This window comes from Salmo salar, chromosome ssa13, assembly GCF_905237065.1.
Source record: "Salmo salar chromosome ssa13, Ssal_v3.1, whole genome shotgun sequence".
Taxonomy (NCBI): domain Eukaryota; kingdom Metazoa; phylum Chordata; class Actinopteri; order Salmoniformes; family Salmonidae; genus Salmo; species Salmo salar.
Window position 1 is genome coordinate 63846046 of NC_059454.1, and position 22862 is coordinate 63868907.

At 43.0% G+C, this 22862-nt stretch overlaps 1 protein-coding gene across 2 annotated transcripts in view; it reads left to right on the forward strand.

Annotated features, from left to right (window-relative positions):
• Positions 1–21563, forward strand: part of LOC106567556 (transmembrane protein 132E) — a 397095-nt gene extending 375532 nt beyond the window's left edge. For both annotated transcript variants that reach the window (XM_014137017.2, XM_014137016.2), the window contains exons 8-9: positions 3637–3831; positions 17447–21563. In XM_014137017.2, coding sequence (XP_013992492.1) covers positions 3637–3831; positions 17447–18514 — 1263 coding nt within the window. In that variant the 3' untranslated portion in view covers positions 18515–21563. The remainder of the gene's footprint in view (positions 1–3636; positions 3832–17446) is intronic.
• Positions 21564–22862: the final 1299 nt, after the last annotated feature.

Sequence of the window (22862 nt, forward strand, 5' to 3'; positions counted from 1 at the left end):
ACACAAGGTATGTTGAACAGTATAAAAAGCAGTTTGCAAGTTCTGGAAAGCTTTTGTAAGAAACGAAGCACAACAGTAAATAACAGTATCATCAGCATAAAAATGAAGTTGCGCATTTTGGACATTTTTGTCTAAATGATTTATATAAATAGTGAATAAGAGGGGACCAAGTACAGAGCCTTGGGGCACACCATTAAAGACAGACAATTTAACAGACATAAGCCCATCAAATTGAGTGCACTGAGTTCTATCAGACAGATAGTTAACAAACCATGCAACTGCATGCTCTGAAAGACCTACACTCGACAATCTCTGCCTTAGTATAGCATGATCAACTGTATCAAAAGCCTTAGAGAGATCAATAAAAAGTGAGACACAATGTTGTTTTTTGTCAAGAGCTTCAGTGATATCATTTAAAACCTTCATGGCTGCTGTAATTGTGCTATGCTTCTTCCTGAAACCCGATTGGTACATTGATAAAATAGAGTTAGTAAATAAAAACTCTTTTAGCTATTCACTCACAAGGGTTTCAAGTATTTTCACCAGGGGTGACAGCTTTCAGATTGGCCTATAATTATTTAAAAGAGTTGGATCTCCCCCTTTTAAAAGTGGCAGGACAAATGCTGATTTCCAGATCTTTGGAATTTCATTACATTCCAGGGTTAGATTAAACAGATATGTAAGTGGTTCAGCTATGAAATCCGCTGCCAGATTTAAAAAGCAGGGATCCAAAAGATCAGGACCTGCAGGCTTTCTCTGATCTAAGGATTTCAGGGTTTTATGTACCACCTGCACTGAGAATGGCAAAAAGCTAAAAGTTTGACCAGCTCTCACTGGTTCATCCACACAAGGTTGTACAGAGACTGAGGACACTGAATCAAACAGCCTACCAGATGATACAAAGTGCTCATTGAAAGAATTCAGCATTTCAGTTTTGTCATATACAGCAACAGAGTCCTTCAAAACACATGACGGTAATTCATTAACATTACTGTTACCAGACATAGACTTAATAGCCTTCCAAAACTTTCTAGGGTCATTCAGGTTATCAGTGGTAACAGACATAAAATATTCAAACTTGGCCTTCCTGAGAAGAAAAGAACACTTGTTTCATAACTGCCTAAAAACAAGCCAATCAACCTCAGAACACGATTTCCTTGCTTTAGCCCAGGCTAGGTTACGGTCGTGAACAATACAAGACAGCTCAGAAGAAAACCATGGATTATCTCTCCCTTTAACCCTGAACCTGCAGAATGGAGCATGTCTGTTTTTACTATTTGGAGAAAACCATCATGAAAGAATTTCCAGGCAGTTTCCACATCAGGGATAAGCTCAATCATTGAATGGTGCCCACATTGATCGTGTCCCCGCTTGCATCTGGATTGACGAAAAGCTATCTTTAAAAAAACATATTGATGAGTTCGTTAACAAGGTTAAGAATTAACATGCCTTCCTTTATAGCATGGATCATAAACTACATTCAGCTGCGGACCAATTCTTTCTTGAGTGGATGGTCAGGGGGCCGGAACATAATTACAACTAATTTGTAGACTGCAAATTGACCTCAAGAAGCCCAAACAGATATAATATTTGACTGAAGCATAATAATTTCAAAACTTGCTTACATTTGTATACGATGACATATACACTTCTTGAGGTCATACAGTTCATTAGGTACACCCATCTAGTACCTGGTCGGACCCCCCTTTGCCTCCAGAACAGCCTGAATTCTTTGGGGAATGTAAACGTTGCTCAATTGGTATCAAGGGACCTAACGTGTGCCTTGAAAACATTCCCCACACCACCACCACCAGCCTGTGCCGTTGACAACAGGCAGGATGAGGCCATGGACTCATGCTGCTTACGCAGCCATATCCTAACTCTTCCATCAGCATGACTCAACAGGAACCGGGATTTGTCTGACCAGGCAATGTTTTTTCACTCAATTTCCAGTGTTGGTGATTGCGTGCCCACTTGAGCCACTTCTTCTTGTCTGCTGCAATAGCCCATCCTTGACGAGGACTGACAAGTTGTGCATTCCGAGATGCTGTTCTGCACACCACTACCGTGCCGTTATTTCCCTGTTTGTGGCCTGCCTGTTAGCTTGCACGATTCTTGCCATTCTTCTTCGACCTCTCATCAACGAGCTGCTTTTGCCCACAGGACTGCCGCTGACTGGATGTTTTTTGTTTGTCACACCATTCTCAGTAAAACCAAGACACTATCGTGCGTGAAAAACCCAGGAGACTGGCTGTTTCTGAGACTCTGGAACCAGCGCGCCTGGCACCGACGATCATACCACGATCCAAGTCGCATCGGTCACTAGTTTTGCCCAATCTAGCGTTCAATCGAACAGTAACTGAATGCCGCGATGCCTGTCTGCCTGCTTTATATAGCAAGCCACCGCCACCTGACTCACTGTCTGTAGGAGCTAACCATTTTTGTGAACGGGGTGGTGTACCTTAATACACTGTCCACTGAGTGTATATCTCTCTATTGTGCATGGGAATACTTTGGAATAGATTTCCCAAATTAAAATCCCTTGGAGATAATTTTTTTCAGAAAACTGGAGAGGGGGGGACAAATAAAATCACCAGCAGGCCGCCAGTTGGATAGCAGAAAACAAATCATTCAATCAACATTCATATCGGTTATAGATTATGGCAATATCATCTATATGAAGGCAGATGCCACTATAGTGAAGCCATTGGACGCAGTTTATCGTAGCGCACTACGCTTTATAGCGGGCGAAAGGTTCGGTACACATCAATGCATTCTGTATCAGAAAGTAGGCTGGCCCTCTGAAGTCTTGTAGATCGATGCATTGCACTCTTTTTGTTTTAAAGCCCTCTTGCACAACTTCTGTACCTTACTTCATTGTTAACATACGGACGTACGAGCTACCAGACGTGGTCTCAGGGATGGCTAACTCTGGAGATCCCTTTAATCTCCACTGAGTTAGGTAAATCTGCTTTTAGTTTTTTTGCAACTTACTTATGGAATAATCTCCCAAACTCTCTAAAATTTGATGATTTGTGCCTCTAGGGCAATTCAGATGGCTGATTGAGGACCTTTTTTCTGAATAATGTGTTTATTTTCTATGATTGTGTTTTGTATCTCTGTTTCTCTTTTCGTAGTGTATTGATACTGTATGTATATTTTTTGTAATTACGGGGCTCATCTGTAAAAGAGACCTTGGTTAAATAAAAAATGTAGTAAGTAAAAGGTGAATAAGCTATTTGGATAATGAGAAAAGCCAGTCGCCAGTTTTCCCCAAATAGAGGCAGACCTGTCAAGGCTCCAGGATTAGCTCGAGATGGGTGGGTTTTTTATGTTGTATTTTGTGCCCTGAGGCCATCCGATGGATTCAAAAGTTTTTTGCTAACCACCCATTGGTGGTTAGCAAATATTATTTTAGAGCCCTGGGAGACTGTTAATGGCAGCATGGTCATCATCCGGTCTCCTGTGTGTATGTTTTGGCTCAAGTGACTTATATATCACACACACAAGGCGGACAGAAAGACAGATGCACAGACAGACACATGCATGTACATGCCATCCCACTTGCCTGTATTTCCATCTGTCATGACACAAAATGATTGGTGTGACAGTCAAATGGTCTCTTGTTGTTTGCAGGTGGAGTCTCCACTCGCCGTGGAGGCCATGTTGGGAGAGACGCTGTTTTCCGTCACCGACGAGAAAGTCTCCATCTTGGAACTTCGCGTCCATGCTATCTCTGGACTTGCTCTGTCAATACAGCCCAGCCCTGGCAACAGTCACACTATGGTTGCCAAGGCAACTGGCCTGCAGACACTTACTGCACCAAAGCAGGTACTATACTAATATACTAATAGATAAGATGATACGTGTGGATGTCATTAAGTTTACATGTGGATGTCAGTAAGTATATGTTTATATACATAAGCCACCTGTCATCATATTGTTTGGTTCTCAGGTGAGTATAGGTGAGTTTATTTTCACCAAGGTACATATTCAGCTTCACGTCTTTTGATGGTGTTAATAGAACACCACAGGAACTGCCTGACTCATAGAACCAAAAGCTCTTCTTCAATGTACAGACCCACTTTATTTTGGCCTTCAAAGATACTCAATGACAGAAGACATTGTCAGGTCAAAATGATAAACATTGTCAAATTAGCTGCCTGAAATTACAGAAGGCATTGCCATGGTAAGTGTCTGACTGTGCCAGTACATGCCGTCACACAACTTTGGAGGAAGGTCATTCCAGTGAACATAACACTGACCTGTAGCAATTTCTCTCTCTATATAGTACCTCTTTACATTGAAAGCCATTTATACCATATTTTAACTAATTGGTGTCAAGAGGACATTCTTTTCATTCATATCCCTTTTCTCAAGGTATTTCAGCTTGACCACCACCATTATTTGGAGTGGGTTGTACAGCGGGTCTTTATGAATGTTCCTTAGTGAACGACTATCATACATATCATATATGCAAATCATTCATCGTACATGTGTGTCGGGTTAGTAAGTTTGTCAACCACAGTTATAGCCTTGACTTTCACCTCATGCCGTTGTACGTCCTGATGAAGACCATTGTATAGATAACGTCAAGGAAAACAACTAAAGGATGTTCAGTTTATTAAACTAAACATACAGTACTGAGTACAGTACATAACGTAATATGCCTATTTAAAGCGAAGGAAATGTATATGCAAGCCTTTACATACAGATATCAAATGTTATTTGTCACATGCTTCGTAAACAACAAGTGTAGACTAACAGTGAAATGCTAACTTAAGGGCTCTTCCCAACAATCCAGAGAGAAAAATAAAAGCAAGATAATAACACGAGGAATACATACACAATGAGTAACGATAACTTGGATATATACATGGGTTACCAGTACCTAGTCGACGTGCAGGGGTACAAGGTAATTGAGGTACAGTACCAGTCAAAAGTTTGGATACACCCACTCAATAAAGGGTTTTTCTTTATTTTTACTATTTTCTACATTGTAGAATATTAGTGAAGACATCAAAACTATGAAATAACACACAGAATCATGTAGTAACCAAATAACTGTTGAACAAATCAAAGTATATTTTATATTTGAGATTCTTCAAAGTAGCCACCCTTTGCCTTGATGACAGCTTTGCACACTCTTGGCATCCTCTCAACCAGCTTCACCTGTAATGCTTTTCCAACAGTCTTGAAGGAGTTCCCACATATGCTGAGCACTTGTTGGCTGCTTTTCCTTCACTCTGCAGTCAAACTCATCCCGAACCATCTCAATTGGGTTGAGGCCGGGTGATTGTGGAGGCCAGGTCATCTGATGCAGCACTCTATCACTCTCCTTCTTGGTCAAATAGCCCGTACACAGCCTGGAGCTGCAGAAGGCTGTGGTAGTGTTGCTGGTTAAGTGTACCTTGAATTCTAAATAAATCACAGACCGTGTCACCAGCAGAGGACCACCACACCATCAAACCTCGGTTGGAACCAAAAACCTCAAATTTGGACTCATCAGACCGAAAAGACAGATTTCCACCGGTCTAATGTCCGTTGCTCATGTTTCTTGGCCCAAGCCAAGTCTCTTCTTCTTATTGGTGTCCTTTATTAGTGGTTTCTTTGCAGCAATTCGACCATGACTCCTCTGAACGGTTGATGTTGAGATGTGTCTGTTACTTGAACTCTGTGAAGCATTCATTTGGGCTGGTAACTCTAGTGAACTTATCCTCTGCAGCAGAGGTAACTCTGGGTCTTCCTTTCCTGTTGTGGTCATCATGATATCCTGTTTCACTGCACTTGAAGAAACTTTCGAAGTTCTTGAAATGTTCCGTATTGACTGATCTTCATGTCTTAAAGTAATGATGGACTGTCATTTCGCTTTGCTTATTTGACCTGTTCTTGCCACAATATGGGCTTGGTCTTTTACCAAATAGGGCTATCTTCTGTATAATACCCCTACCATGTCACAACACAACTGATTGGCTCAAACGCAATAAGGTGGAAAGAAATTCCACAAATTAACTTTTAACAAGGCACACCTGTTCATTTAAATGCATTCCAGGTGACTACCTCATGAAGCTGGTTGAGAGAATGCCACCAGTGTGCAAAGCTGTCATCAAGGCAAAGGGTGGCTACTTTGAAGAATCTAAAATATTATATTTTGATTTGGGATTTTCTCCCATTATTCTATGCAGATCCTCTCAAGCTCTATAAGGTTGGACGGGGAGTGTTGCTGCACAGCTATTTTCTGGTCTTTCCTGAGATGTTTGATTGGGTTCAAGTCCGGGCTCTGGCTGGGCCACTCAAGGACATTCAGAGACTCGTCCCGAAGCCACTCCTGTGTTATCTTGGCTGTGCACTTAGGGTCGTTGTCATGTTGGAAGGTGAACCTTCACCCCAGTCTGAGGTCCTGAGCGCTCAGGAGCAGGCTTTCATCCATAATCTTTCTGTACTATGTTCCGTTCATCTTTGCCTTGATCCTGACTAGTCTCCCAGTTTCTGCCGCTGAAAAACATCCCCACATCATGATGCTGCCACCACCATGCTTTACCGTAGGGATGGTACCAGGTTTCCTCCAGCCGTGACACCTGGCATTCAGGCCAAAGAGTTTAATATTAGTTTCATCAGACCAGAGAATCTTGTTTCTTATAGTCTGAGAGACTTTAGGTGCCTTTAGGCAAACTCCAAGCGGGCTGTCATGTGCCTTTTACTGAGGAGTGGCTTCCGTGTGGCCACTCTACCATAAAGGCCTGATTGGTGGAGTGCTACAGAGATGGTTGTCCTTCTGGAATGTTATCCCATCTCCACAGAGGAACTCTAGAGCTCTGTCAGAGTGACCATTGGGTTCTTGTTCACCTCCCTGACAAAGGCCCTGCTCCCCCGATTGTTCAGCTTCAGGAAGAGTGTTGGTGGTACCAAACTTCTTTCATGTTAGAATGATGGAGGCCACTGTGTTCTTGGTGATCTTCAATGCTGCAGAAATTTTTTGGTACTCTTCCCCAGATCTGTGCCTCGACACAATTCCTTCGAACTCATGGCTTGGTTCGAACTCATGGCTCTGACATGCACTGTCAACTGTGGGACATGTGTGTGCATTTCCAAATTATGTCCAATCAATTCAATTTTACCACAGGTGGACGCCAATCAAGTTGTAGAAACATCTCAAGGATTATCAATGGAAACAGTTTTCACCGGAGCTCAATTTTGAGTCTCAAAGCAAAGGGTCTTAAGGTATCTGTTTTTATTTTTAATACATTTGCAAAAATTTCTAAAAACCTGGTTTTGCCTTGTATTGTGTGTAGATTGCTGATCATACAAAAAAAATAGGTTAAGGCTGTAATGTAATAGTGTGTAAAAGGTCAAGGGGTCTGAATATTTTCTGAAGGCACTATATGTACATACAAGTAGGGGTGAAGTGACTAGGCAACAGGATAGATAATAAGCAGCAGCGTTTGTGATGAGTCAAAAGAGTTAGTTCAAAGGGGGGTCAATGCAGATAGTCCGGGTAGCTATTTGGTTAACTATTTAGCAGTCTTATGGCTTGGGGGTAGAAGCTGTTCAGGGTCCTGTTGTTTCCAGACTCTCTGCTTCCGCTTGCCATCCGGTAGCAGACAGAACAGTCTATGACAAGTTTTTAGGGCCTTCCTCTGACACCGTCTGGTACAGAGATCCTGAATAGCATTGAGCTCGGCCCCAGTGATGTACTGGGCTGTACGCACTACCCTCTGTAGTGCCTTGCGGTCGGATGGCAAGGTGTTGCCATACCAAGCCGTGATGCAGCCAGCCATGATGCTCTCAATGGTGCAACTGGATAACTTTTTAAGATTTGAGGGGGAAGAGGTATTGTCGTGCCATCCCAACTGTGTTGGTGTGTTTGGATCATGTAAATTCCTTAGTGATGTGAGCACTGAGGAACTTGAAGTCGTCGTATCGCCTTCGCTGTGGCTCAGTTGGTAGAGCATGGTGTTTGCAACGCCAGCATGGTGTGTGCAATGCCAGGGTTGTGGGTTCAATTCCCACGGGGGTCCAGTACAAAAAAAAAAGAAATTCAATGAAATGTATGCACTCACTACTGTAAGTCGCTCTGGATAAGAGCGCCTCTAGTCTGTGATTAGCTCCTTTGTCTTGATGAGGTAGAGGTTGTTGTCGTGGCACGACACTGCCAGGTCACTGACTTAATCCTTATAGGCTGTCTTATCGTCGTCGTAGTAAGCAAATGTAATGAGGGTGTTGGAGTTGTGCGCGGCCACACGGTCGTGGGTGAATAGGGAGTACAGTAGGGGAATAAACACACACCCTTCAGGGGCCCCTGTGTTGAGGGTCAATGTGGCAGATTTGTTGTTGTCTACCCTCACCACCTGGGGGTGGCCCGTCAGGAAGTCCAGGCTCCAGTTGCAGTGGGAGGTGTTCAGTCCCAGGGTCCTGAACTTAGTGATACACTTACATACATTCTCACATAGGCGTTCCTCTTATCCAGGTGGAAGAGGGCAGCGGACTGGATGTGCAATAGATATTTATAGAGATGTGCAATTGAGATTGTGTTATCTGTGGATCTGTTTGGGCGGTATGCTAATTGGACTGGGTCCAGGGTGTCTGGGATGATGGTGTTGATGTGAGCCAAAGCATTTCTTGGCTACAGATGTGAGTGCAACGATGCAATAGTCATTTAGACAGGTTACCTTGGCATTCTTGGGCACAGGGACTATGGTGGTCAGCTTGAAACATGTAGGTGTTACAGATAGGGTCAGAGAGAGGTTGAAAATGTCAGTGAAGACACTTGCCAGCTGATCAGCGCGTGCTCTGAGTATGCATCCTGGTTATCCATCTGGCCCAGCGACCTTGTGAATGTTAACCTGTTTAAAGTTCTTACTCACATCAGCTACGGAGAGTGAGATCACACAGTCGTCCGGAACAGCTGGTGCGCATAGAAGGCATAGAAGGCATTCAGCTTCTATGGCTCGCGACTGGGTTTCCCTTTGTAAACTGTGATAGTTTGCTAGCACTGCCACGTCCGACGAACATCTGAGCCGACGTAGTAGGATTTGATCTTAGTCCTGTGTTGATGCTTTGCCTGTTTGATGTTCGTCGGAGGTCGTAGCGGGATTTCTTATAAGCGTCTGGATTAGTGTCCCACTCCTTGAAAGCGGCAAAAGCGAAAGACAAAAGCAGTTGCTTATGGAGACTGACATCTTAACTGACACTTAATTCAATCTGTTGTTTTAATACCTTGATTTAACGCATGGGTGTCATCTCATAAGAGTGTCTACAGCTGGCAAAACAACTACTGTTGAAGTGTCTTTTTTACCTGCATAACACATTGATTTCCATTGGGAAACGTTCTCTCTAATTGGTCTTACTGTTTGTAACACTGCATCCAGTCCGCTAATATGATCCTGGAATTGATCTTGAAAAAGTTACAAGGAACATCTGTGGGGAAGCAGCACACATCCACAAGACGGACTGTTGATGCTCGTACTGCTCATTAACCTATTTGCCTTAATGCTGTGCTGCACCCAAACAGCCCTCCAAGACATGGGCGCGGGGGGAAAAAATCTGATTTATTACGAAAAACTCCCAGGGAACGTCACATCATACAAGCAAAATAAATGTTGTTTAATAAGAAGCAGAGGAATGCGGTCTTATTTCCGTCGTGTTTGAGCCTGGCAACGATGGCAACTGGGGACTTTGGTTTCTCTAATCCTCACAAAGAAATAATTGGCCCCAAGTCCACCTTTTCCTGAGAAGCTGGATCACACTGTGTTTTCCGCACTTGGGCCGTGTTCGTTCATATTCCCCATGACGAGAGAACACAGCCAGGTTTCAATGGCTAGGCAAGTGGGGGACAATGGCTATTGTTTCTTTACCAACTCTCTCTTTGCTCTGGCCAGAAAAACTCTACCATCAGGCCCTGGCATTAAATGACAATTTATCTCGCCTTTCGCTGCTTGGCACCTTAAAATGTAATTAGGGTAATGTATTGTCCTAAAGTGCTATCTGGGCCTGGGCCATAAAAGGCAGTCAATCCCTCTGCCAGTGGAACTCTCAGAGGGGTTCTCAAGCTATTTCACATCATTTGATTCTGTTTCACAGGAAAATCCTCCACCACTGCGTCTGTTAAACATCCCCTCTTTTACTATATAAATGAATGAGCCATAAACTAAACTCAGCAAAAAAAAGAAACACCCTTTTTCAGGACCCTGTCTTTCAAAGATAATTTGTAAAAATCCAAATAACTTCACAGATCTTCATTGTAAAGTGTTTAAACACTGTTTCCCATGCTTGTTCAATGAACCATAAACAATTAATGAACATGCATCTGTGGAACGGTCGTTAAGACCCTAACAACTTACAGAGGGTAGGCAATTAAGGTCACAGTTAGGAAAACTTAGGACACTAAAGAGGCCTTTCTACTGACTCTGAAAAACACCAAAAGAAAGATGCCCAGGGTCCCGGCTCATCTGCGTGAACGTGCATTAGGCATGCTGCAAGGAGGCATGAGGACTGCAGATGTGGCCAGGGCAATACATTGCAATGTCCGTATTGTGAGACCCCTAAGACAGCGCTACAGGGAGACAGGTCGGACAGCTGATCGTCCTCGCAGTGGCAGACCATGTGTAACAACACCTGCACAGGATCAGTACATCCGGACATCACACCTGCGGGACAGGTACAGGATGGCAAAAACTGTCCGAGTTACACCAGGAAAGCACAATCACTCCATCAATGCTCAGACTGTCCGCAATAGGCTGAGAGAGGCTGGACTGAGGGCTTGTCGGCCTGTTGTATGGCAGGTCCTCGCCAGACATCACCGGCAACAACGTCGCCTATGGGCACAGACCCACCGTCGCTGGACCAGACAGGACTGGCAAAAAGTGCTCTTCACTGACGAGTCGCGGTTTTATCTCACCAGGGGTGATGGTCGGATTCGCGTTTATCGTCAAAGGACTGAGGGTTACACCGAGGCCTGTACTCAGGAGCAGGATCTATTTGGAGGTGGAGGGTCCGTCATGGTCTGGGGTGGTGTGTCACAGCATCATCGGACTGAGCTTGTTGTCATTGCAGGCAATCTCAACGCTGTGCGTTACAGGGAATACATCCTCCTCTCTCATGTGGTACTGCAGGCTCATCCTGACATGACCCTCCAGCATGACAATGCCACCAGCCATACTGCTCGTTCTGTGCGTGATTTCCTGCAAGACAGGAATGCCAGTGTTTTGCCATGGCCAGCGAAGAGCCCGGATCTCAATCCCATTGAGCACTTCTGGGACCTGTTGGATCAGAGGGTGAGGGCTAGGGCCATTCCCCCCAGAAATGTCCGGGAACTTGCAGGTGCCTTGGTGGAAGTGGGGTAACATCTCACAGCAAGAACTGGCAAATCTGGTGCAGTCCATGAGGAGGAGATGCACTGCAGTACTTAATGCAGCTGGTGGCCACACCAGATACTGACTGTTACTTTTTATTTTGACCCCCATAGAGACATCAGAGATTGTAACGTTCTTTGTTTCACGGAAACATGGCTCACTCGGGATATGTTATCCGAGTCGGTACAGCCACCTGGTTTCTTCACGCATCGCGCCGACAGAAACAAACATCTCTCTGGTAAGAAGAAGGGCGGGGGTGTATTCCTTATGATTAACGAGATGTGGTGTGATCATAACAACATACTGGAACTCAAGTCCTTTTGTTCACCTGACCTTTAATTCCTTCCAATCAAATGCCGACCCCATTATCTACCAAGAGAATTCTCTTTGATTATAATCACAGTCGTGTATATCCACCCCCAAGCAGACACATCAACGGCCCTGAAAGAACTTCATTGGACTCTATGTAAACTGGAAACCACATATCCTGAGGCTGCATTTATTGTAGCTGGGGATTTTAACAAGGCTAATCTGAAAACAAGGCTCCCTAAATTCTTTCAGCATATCGAATGCGCGACCCGGGCTGGCAAAACCCTGGATTCTTGTTACTCTAACTTCCGCAATGCATACAAAGCCCTCCCCCGCCGTCCCTTTGAAAAATCTGACCACGAATCCATTTTGTTGCTCCCAGCCTATAGACAGAAACTAAAACAGGAAACGCCCGTGCTCAGGTCTGTTCAACGCTGGTCCGACCAATCGGATTCCACGCTTCAAGATTGCTTCGATCACGTGGACTGGGATATGTTCCGCATAGCGTCGGACAATAACATTGATGAATACGCTGATTCGGTGAGCGAGTTTATTAGCAAGTGCATCGGTGATGTTGTACCCACAGCGACAATTAAAACCTTCCCCAACCAGAAACCGTGGATTGATGGCAGCATTCGTGCAAACTGAAAGCGCGAACCACTGCTTTTAATCAGGGCAAGGCAACCGGAAACATGACCGAATACAAACAGTGTAGCTATTCTCTCCCCAAGGCAATCAAACAAGCTAAGCGTAAAATGCAAATTAATTACTTAAAAATCATACCAAGTGATTTTCTGTTTTTTTGTTTTAGATTCCGTCTCTCACAGTTGAAGTGTACCTATGATAAAAATTACAGACCTCTACATGCTTTGTAAGTAGGAAAACCCGCAAAATCGGCAGTGTATCAAATACTTGTTCTCCCCACTGTATATACTGTACTCTATACCATCTACTGCATCTTGCCTATGCCGTTCAGCCATCGCTCATCCATATATTTTTATGTACATATTCTTATTCATTCCTTTACACTTGTGTGTATAAGGTAGGTGTTGTGAAATTGTTAGAATACTTGTTAGATATTACAGCATGGTTGGAACTAGAAGCACAAGCATTTCGCTACACCCGCATTAACATCTGCTAACCATGCGTATGTGACAAATAAAATTTGAATTGATCAATGAGAGTACAATCTATATTCACCCTTTTAAAAAGACAGCCAAAAATGTGTTGAATTTCCAATGTTTTATCACCATGCTTTCAACCATCTAAAAGCACAACCAAATTCCAATGGAAAAACTGTCTGATTTTGGTTTACTTGTATGGAGCGATTTCAGTGCTACCAGAGATTGTATTTGAACTCTACCATTTTTTATTTGTATTAGGATATTGCATTTTTATTTAATATTTTTGAATTTGTAATGCACACATTGAATTATTGAATTAATCAATTGAACTGGTATTTCATGATTTTAAACTGAATTGATTGGATATTGTATTCTGTTTTTACATATCAATTATATTGAATATTGAAATACAATATTTATATATTCAGTTGTAATATGTTAGCTATTGCATTCATTGTCTCTGTATGAAGTTTACAAACTATAATTTCAAATTTGTCAAAGTTTCATATATTCAACTTCTCAGATGCATTCAGATTCAGTTTTCAAATTCAGTTACCTACATTCAGATTCAAAACCAGAGACAACATCCTGGTACTTTGACAGCCAGGAAAAGTAGAGGAGAACAGATAGAATCAAATGCTCACTGTTAACAGAAGCTTCTGGCAGTTTCTGAAGCCAATGTGGCATGTTTAATTTATTTTCTTCCTATCAATTTGGCTCTAGCGTTCAAACTGTTTTTGCTATGACCTATTATGACAGCATTTCTGAAAGCTAAGACTCTGGAATATGGATGTGCCTTCTGTTCCCCTCTATGATGATCACAGTACGCGTTAGAAGGGAGTGTCACAAAAACAATTTGGCCCCCATAAGAATACAGGCCTGTCATAGCCCTTCCGCTTTTTTCCTATTTAATCTTGCTCTTGTGACTGACTGGGTTCGAACCAGGTCTCCTGCATGCCACAAGACTGTTAGCCCACTTAGCTAAAGCCCATATGGAAGTCTTCAAGTCTCCAGCAAGGTTACTCATCGAACCAGCTCAGTTACATTTTTAAATTTTAGTCATTTAGCAGACGCTCTTATCCAGAGCGACATACGGTAGTGAATACATTTCATACATTCATTTTTATTTTCTCCATACTGGTCCCCCGTGGGAATCGAGCCCACAACCCTGGCGTTGCAAACACCATGCTCTACCAACTGAGCCACATGGGACCATTTCACCCCCCGACCTCATACTCCGATCATAGCATCAATATAACTGACTGGGTTCGGAATCAGGCCTACTGCACCACAACACTTTCTTTGGCAAACAGCATGGTCCCCACCTGTGTTACACTTTATCCCCCTTTGACCTCCTCCTTGAAGAGACCCATCCAAGTCACATGACCAATGCTTTAGCTCAACATGCTAACACAGTCACATGTTAACCTTATAATGACTACCCTTGCCAGAGACTTGAAATTTACACATGTAACACAAGTCAAACTCATTATTTTACATTTACATTTTAGTCATTTAGTAGATGCTTTTATCCAGAGCGACTTACAGGAGCAATTAGGGTTAGGTGCCTTGCTCAAGGGAACATCGGCAGATTTTTCACCAAGTTGGCTCAGGGATTCAAACCAGCAACCTTTCGGTTACTGGCCCAACACTTGGCTACCTGCCGCTACCTTAACCACTTGGCTACCTGCCGCCCTAACTAACATGTCTTCAGGTCTCAGGCAAGATTCTCATTACATAAGCATGGATCACCAAACCACGTTCTTTTGATGAGTACCCTTGCTGGATCTTGAAGACTTGTATTAGTGTAGCAGATGGGGATCTGTGAAACTCACTCCTTTGCCTGAAGTGTCGCCCTTTGCCCAATTAAAGAAGGCCTTTTTTAATAGTCGATGGGTTGGAATGCTTCAGGAGGGAAAAATGTGTTTGCAAGGCAGAGATCCTGAATTCGAGTCCCGGTACAGTATGAGCTGAATCAGGGGGAAGCAGTACTAGTTAAGCATGCAGCGTGCTGTCCTTTACATGAACTTCCTGAACGTATCCCTATAGGCTTCAGCTAAGTGGGCTAACACAGTCTTGTGACATGCAGGAGACCTGGTTTTAACCCAGTCAGTCACAAGAGCAAGATTTAAATAGGGAGTGGAAAAGCTATCCTTAGAAGGGCTATGGCATGGCTGTTCAACTACACTGAGTGTACAAAACATTAGGACACCTGCTCTTTCTATGACATTGACTGACCAGGTGAATCAGGTAAAAGCTATGATCCCTTATTGATGTCACAGTTTAAGTCCACTTTAATCAGTGTAGATGAAGGGGAGGAGACAGGCTAAATAAGGATTTTTAAGCCTTGAGACAATTGAGACATGGATTTTGAATCTGTGCCATTCAGAGGGTGAATGGGCAAGACAAAATATTTGTGTCTTTGAACGGGGTATGGTAGTAGGTGCCAGCGCACCGGTTTGAGGTTGTCAAGAACTGCAAAGATGCTTTGTTTTTCACGCTCAACAGTTTTCCGTGTGTATCAAGAATGGTCCACCAATTCTGTGATATGTAACTTTTAAGTTGCATGCATTTGGAACTATCTACATTGATCAGTCCAAAATTACTTTTTAATTCTGTAATGGAAATACACTACATGGCCAAAAGTATGTGGACACCCCTTCAAATAAGTGAATTCGGCTATTTCAACCATACCTGTTGCTGACAGGGTAGCTGTACTGTAGATAGATCAATTCTCCAGTAGGAGGTGCTGCCCACCCTATTGCTTTTTTGTTCTGATAGTGGATATATATATGTTGAAAATCTGATGTTTTAAATGTACAGATTCAACATATTTTATACAAGGGTTTTCTATGTTGAAATTTGGTTACCATGATTTTTTATTTAACCTTTATTTAACTAGGCAAGTCAGTTAAGAACAAATTCTTATTTTACAATGACTGCCTACCCCGTCCAAACCCTCCCTAAGCCGGGCGATGCTGGGCCAAATGTGCACTGCCCTATGGGACTCGCGATCACGGCCGGTTGTGATACAGCCCGGGATCGAACCAGGGTCTGTAGTGATGCCTCTAGCACTGAGAAGATGCAGTGCCACTTGTGATCCAAATCCTGAGGTTTAAATTTCAACCTCAAAACAACAGTTTTGTTGAATTACTTTTTTGACATCCAATGTATTTTCCACATATATTCCACATCAGAATACATTGACAAATTATGTTGAAACAACGTTGATTTAACCAGTTTGTGCCCAGTGGGTTGTTTGCTTTGTGTCTAACCTTTTTCATGTGTCAGTGTACTAGTGGGTCATCAGGACAGGGTGACATACTCAATGTATTATTTAAATCATGTGTTTCAAAGGCCCCCTTAATTTTGACAAGTGGAGATGAGAGGCTCGTGCTCGAGCCGGAATGTCATAGCAACCTTGAAGTTCAGTGTCCACCTGAATCAAATAAAAATAAGTCTCAGCTCTCCAACAGGGCATTCCAATCCAGACAGAATTTAGATAAATGCCTCTCTCATTGGAAAGTGAAAAGACGTCTCAGTTGGGATCTAAAAGCGCTCTGTCAGAAAAGCTATTTTCTTTTGTCAGCCCTACAAAGCAGGTGCGCGGAGAGGTATTGTTTTAGCGGGAGCCAAAGGAAGGCCTCTGTAAAAAAAAAAAAAAAACCTTGTTACCTGGAGACATGGTCACCGAACATTGCCATTGTTCTCATAAAGCCATACTCGAGCTGTCAGGGAAACTGCTGTGCAGTCATGCAGCTCCGTCTGTTTGCCTGCAGGACAACAGTTGCCCAACACCCACTCACCCCTCCTTTCTCAGAGTGAACCGTGTGTTCACTGGCGTACACTTCTGAGACAGACCGCCTGTGTGTGTCTCGCTCTGTGCCAAGGTAGGGGGTTCCGATGTTTAGACATGCTTAGAAGATTAAGGATCAGAGCGAGTCAAGAGACTTTAAAGGCAGGAATTGGTCACATATACAGAACCAGTCAAAGTGGGACACCTACTCATTCCAGGGTTTTTGTTTATTTTTACTATTTTCTACATTGTAGAATAATAGTGAAGACATCAAAACTATGAAATAACACATATGGAATTATGTAGTAACCAAAAAAGTGTTTAATAAACCAAATGTATTTTAAATGTAAGATTCTTCAAAGTAGCCACCCTTTGCCTTGATGACAGCTTTGCACACTCTTGGCATTCTCTTTTTTGCATACTACATGATTCCATATGTGTTATTTCATAGTTTTGATGTCTTCACTATTATTCTACAATGTAGAAAAAAGTAAAAATAAAGAAAAACCCTTGAATGACTAGTGTACAAACTTTTGACTGGTACTGTATATTCATATCATACATCATACAGAGGTGTGAAAGAGCATTGGTTTCATCAAACCAACTAACGAAATGCTCAATTTTCAAAGAAAAAACCCCAGATCAACCAATATTTGTAGTGTTTATCCTGAAAGCATTTCAGCATATTTTTATCTGGTAAATGTTTGTGTTTCTTCAAAATACATTAAAAAAAGTGTCTCTCCTTAGCCTCCAGGAGAGTTTGTCCATAGATTGTCCATTATGTGTAATTCCTTAGTGAAATGCTGGGGCATTGTAATGGTAGAAAAAACACTAATAACTACCTTTTCCTCTGCTTGTTATCACAGGAGGCCAGCTTGTCCATCTGGCTTTACTACAGCGACAGCACCGCGTCGCCTCTGACCTTCTTCGACCCCAAGGACTACAATCTCAACGCTTCCACACTGAACGACAAGGTGGTGTATGTATCCCAGGAGCCTCAGCAGCGCTGGCCGGTGGTGGTGGCAGAGGGTGAGGGCTCCGGGGAGATTGTGCGCATGGAGATGACCATCTGTGAGGCCTGTCAGAAGACCAAGCGCAAAAGCATCATCGCTTCGGCCCCTGTGTACGTGAAAGTCCGCTTCGGACCGGAGGAAGACTCAGAGGAGGAAATGGAGATTGAAATCGAGCCAGCCCGTGTCACCAGGCAGCCAGTGGTGGACTCCAACATCGGTGGTGGAGGCTTCGAGCCGTCCAACGAGCAGCCGGCGAGCGTTCCCATCGACTACACCAACTTCCCGACCATCAGCAACCAAGAGAGGCCCACCGAGGGAGAAGAAGAGGAGGAAGACGATGACTTCATCCACGCGCCCCGCAGCATGACCGACCTAGAGATCGGCATGTACGCCCTACTGGGCGTCTTCTGTCTTGCCATCCTGGTCTTCCTCATCAACTGCATCGTGTTCGTCCTCAAGTACCGCCACAAGAGAATCCCCCCTGAGGGCCAAGCCAACATGGACCATTCCCACCACTGGGTTTTTTTAGGGAACGGACAGCCCTTGAGGGCCCAGAGTGACCTTTCACCCCAGACGGTGGAGAACCCCATCAACCCCATGGAGGGGTTACAGACTTGTTGCCACGGGGACCACCACAGCAGCGGCAGCTCCCAGACCAGCGTTCAAAGCCAGGTCCATGGGAGGGGCGACGGCAGCTCCGGGGGCTCCACCAAGGAGCACGGCGAGGAGGCCAGCTCGCCCACATCCAAGCGCAAGCGCGTCAAGTTCACCACCTTCACCACGCTCCCCACAGAAGACATGCCCTACAACTCTATCCCCATCGCAGATGAAGAGGACATTCAGTGGGTCTGCCAGGACATGGGCTTTCAGGACCCAGAGGAATTGCATGACTACATGCGCAGGATAAAGGAGATAGCCTGAATGGGCGGCTGTTAAGAATCCTTGGAGCTTTCTAAAAATACTTTCCTTTCTATTTTTCTCTTTTTCACTTTAGTGACAAACAAAAACCATGGCCAACTACTCTTCTGTTTTTGTTTGGGTTCTTTTTTTTCTTTGCACAGTGCCGTTTCCCGTACACACTCACTTTTTTTGGAAGTCGCAAAAACAATTGGAAAGTCAAAGACTGGACTAAAGGATTTTAAACGCTAGTGAAATGGCTTTGTGTGGATGTCCTTTCTACAGAGGTAGGGGAGTACACTCTCAAATGGAATTATAAGCTTCAGTCATGAGCACTGTTTTGGAGGATGGATTTGAAGTTCTCTGTCACTGTTACTGAGGGTTAGTTAGCAAACAGGAGTGTTTTTAGCGGGACGGGTTGGGTCTTGGCTCTGTGTTTGTCGGTTTATCCAAACTCCAAGTACCTTTTCCAACAAAGAGGCCTTTGATGTGCAGATTACATTTCAAAGAAACCGTTTTTGGGACGCATGGTTTTACGCCAACATGGGACAACATGATGGACAACCAATTGTCAAAGACGCTCATTAAAAACCATGTTACGGATTTCTTTTTATCTTACCAAAGTAGGGAAGCATTCGTCAATGGCAAAACCTCCTTCTTTGTTCTTGGTACAGCACATACTATGGTTTCATTCAATGTCATTACTGTACATTTTGCTACATTTCATACATAGTCCAAGTCAGTGCCCTACTACTGGTTTCATACACTATCCTGATTAAGTCTAATGCCTTAGAATGGGTTATAGAATAGATTTCACTGATTTCAATGCTGACACCCTGTTTGCACACTTTAGGTTAAGGGGCAGTGCGGGGGGCAATTATCCAAAATGCTACAACTGGTCAAAGGTTTAGTTATATTGGAAAAGACAAGAGCTTGTACGTATATTATGAAGTAAACAATCTCCAAAATTCTTTGCATGAAAGGAGATACTGAGGCACAATCAGCAATTTTCCAAATTTATAGATGTTTAAATTTGTAAATTATTATCTAATCATACCTAGACAATACTAAAGGACATATGTTATCATGCATTACATGCATGCCGTGCCAGACCTGCCTACTACAGCCCTTCCTCATATGTACATACCATGGCCAGCTGAGGTCCTCTTCAGCAACAACATTACATTGAACTAGTTTTCAGGCAGAAAAGGGGGGAAGTGTTGTGTGCTGGGAACATGTTGGCCCATCACTGTAACCATAGTGTTTCCTCTGCAGTTTTTACTATGATTTCCCACTGTACACCGAGGCCCTAAGAATTACAATGAAAGAACTCTCATCCCGACAAAGATTTTGCAGCAGAAATCATTCCATTTCCTTTTTTTCTTATTTTTAAATGATCGTCAACTCTTGTAATCATGCTCCCATTGAACTTAATTTCTTTCTTTAAATGTTTTGGATTTGTGTGTATTGTTTTGTATTGTTTGGTATTACTGCACTGTTGGAGCTAGAAACATAAGCATTTCGCTGCACCTGCGATAACATCTGCAAAATATGTGTATGCGACCAATAAAATGTGATTTGATTTGATTTGACACCAACTCATTTGTACGGAGTCAGAATATTTGTGTTGCCAATTTCCAATTAACCTAAACACATAATGAGAAGTACTATGTTTGGTCCAAAATATATCAGTAATAAAGCATGGATGCTGCATACGAGCTGGTCATGATTGTCACAGGAGCCAAGGGCGCCGGTACTGACACATTGTGCCATTGTTATCGTGGTGACACCTATTAAGTTTCTCAGAATTGACTTGGTTTGATGAAATCTTAATGTTGATGTTAGGAGTTTTGGTTAGTGTACCTGCACAAATTAGAATGACTGTAAATGATGAATGCAATCGGATGCCATTTGTAGGTTTGGTTGCGTAGAGGGATTGGCTAGTTTGTGACGAATTTTAAAGCACTGAGTGGGATTCTTTAAAGGTAAGTAATGTTCCTTCGTGCTGTTCTGATGATTTGCCAAGTTCTTTTCAGCAGTAATGAAAAATAAACCAAATGAAAAATGTTTCAATTTTAATTTCAGTTTATTATATGCTCTAAGTAGGGCTTGGATTTGCTGTGTTTTTGTTAATCACATGATGACCACAATGGAAGAGAAAATGTCACCCAACCACTCAATATGAGTTATAAATCAATTCCAATCTGTTAATTTCCACACAAAACATCAACCTAGATAGATGGCTGACATTGTGTGGCTGTCCTACATGCTTTTTAGAATTTGATTTATAGGATACCATGTGATGTGCATTTCAAGTGGTTTCATTGAATAATGACCTAATTCCACAATGTGATTAAATCCTGTTAACATCTAAAGGTAAATGGTCTTGAAAATCAAAGACATGACTATTCAAGCTTCCGCTTCTAACCCACAATTACAAAGAAACGGGTTGAGGGTTGAGGCCTTTCTTTTTTTACCCAACGTTTTAACCCCCATTTTAACAATGGTGTCTCAGGATGAATGTATTGATATTCTACAGTACTTTGATCATCAGATGGATATTTTGTCTCTTGTATTACTGTGGTCAACCCAAATCAGTACCACTGCTTAACAACATCGGGTTAAGTTTCTAATAGCAGCTTTTTAACATTCTCCTTTTTTTTATAGTCCCTGGCTTTTCAAGTCGATTTTATGCTTTCAGAGATCACTCATAGCAAATGTCTTTATTAAAAACATTTTATAGCTTCTGATAATTTGTATACGTTTCCTTCCTCCATGTATATATATGTATATGCAAAACCATTTTTGTAATGTGACTTTGGTGACGGTGTACATACTTCTGTGCACATTCTATTTCTTCTCTGAGCTGCTGCTACTTCTCACGTGATTGAATACTTTTGAAATGTACCCCACGTGGAGATGTGCAAACCTCACGGTTCTGGTCTGTGCACCACCACACTGACGATACTATGTTCATGTACAGACCACTGTTCAATTTCCTGTATTCTCCTGAAAAACAAAACCCTTGTATTTCCCCCATATGTCAAGGACTAAAAAAAATACAATACATAAACAATGTGTCCTTTCTACTCATCGTTATAGCACTGTCATAGGGTCACATACTGTCACACTTTATGTTAGAAGGTAGATGCAATTATTTTAACCATACTTCAGTTATTTTCCAGGCCCTAGGAATGGCAGGATGCAGTTCCTTATCATACTGTTTATCAGAAGTAAGAAAGCCAGACCCACATACACAAACCATTTTCATTCTACTACCATTTAATTATTGTCTGGCTACCCAGACTCTTTGCTCCGGCCAAACGCTATACCATGCCCACGGACACTTGTTTCTTTTCCTCAGTCTGGATCTGAGTACCTCCCCAACCCTTTACTGAATGAGAACACATTCTAACCGTTCTGATTGGTCCCAAAAACCGATGGGTTGGGCCAGAGCCAGAACACATGTGGCTAAAGCAGCATTTTGAAAATTCATAATTGGCTTTAATACCCTGATTGGTTACATATTATCCAATTGCTGATGACTTTGTTTTGTACAACACCCCTCATTTTGACATCAAGTGAAAAAGTGCAGCCAGAAAAACAGCGAAGTACCTGCATTTGCATTTGTTTAAGCTGTTTTTATTTATTTATTTATCCCCTTTTTCTCCTCTTGTCTCATCGCTGCAACTCCCGTACGGACTCGGGAGAGGCGAAGGTCATGCGTCCCCCGAAAGACAACCCAACCAAGCCGCACTGCTTCTTGACACAGCGCACATCCAAGCTAGAAGCCAGCCGCACCAATGTGTCGGAGGAAACACCGTACACCAAGCGACCTGGTCAGCGTGCACTACGCCCGGCCCACCACAGGAGTCGCTAGTGCACGATGAGACAAGGATATCCCTGCCGGGCCAAACCCTCCCTAACCAGGACGACGCTGGGCCAATTATGCGCCACCCCATGGACCTCCCGGTCGCGGCGGGCTGCAACAGTGCCTGGGCTCGAGCCCAGAATCTCTAGTGGCACAGCTAGCACTGTGATGCAGTGCCTTAGACCACTGCGCCACCCGGGAGGCCGTTTAAGCTGTTTTCTAGTGACATTTATTTGGATACATCCATAACAATGAGCTAATGAGGTGCGATTTCACCTGGCATAGAAAATGTGCTCACTCGTCAGGACACTGTTGTTTAGAGGAGCAAGCCAACAACACAGCTAACACAATAACTTCAAACTGAAGCTGGAAAGACTGCAAACTAGCTGCACTTCATTTCGTTTTTACCTTTTTTCAATTGACATTTCTTTGTATATATCCATAAAAATTATGCCAGCTGATTCATTATTTACACTGGCTGAGAAACGCTGCCTGCCTGTC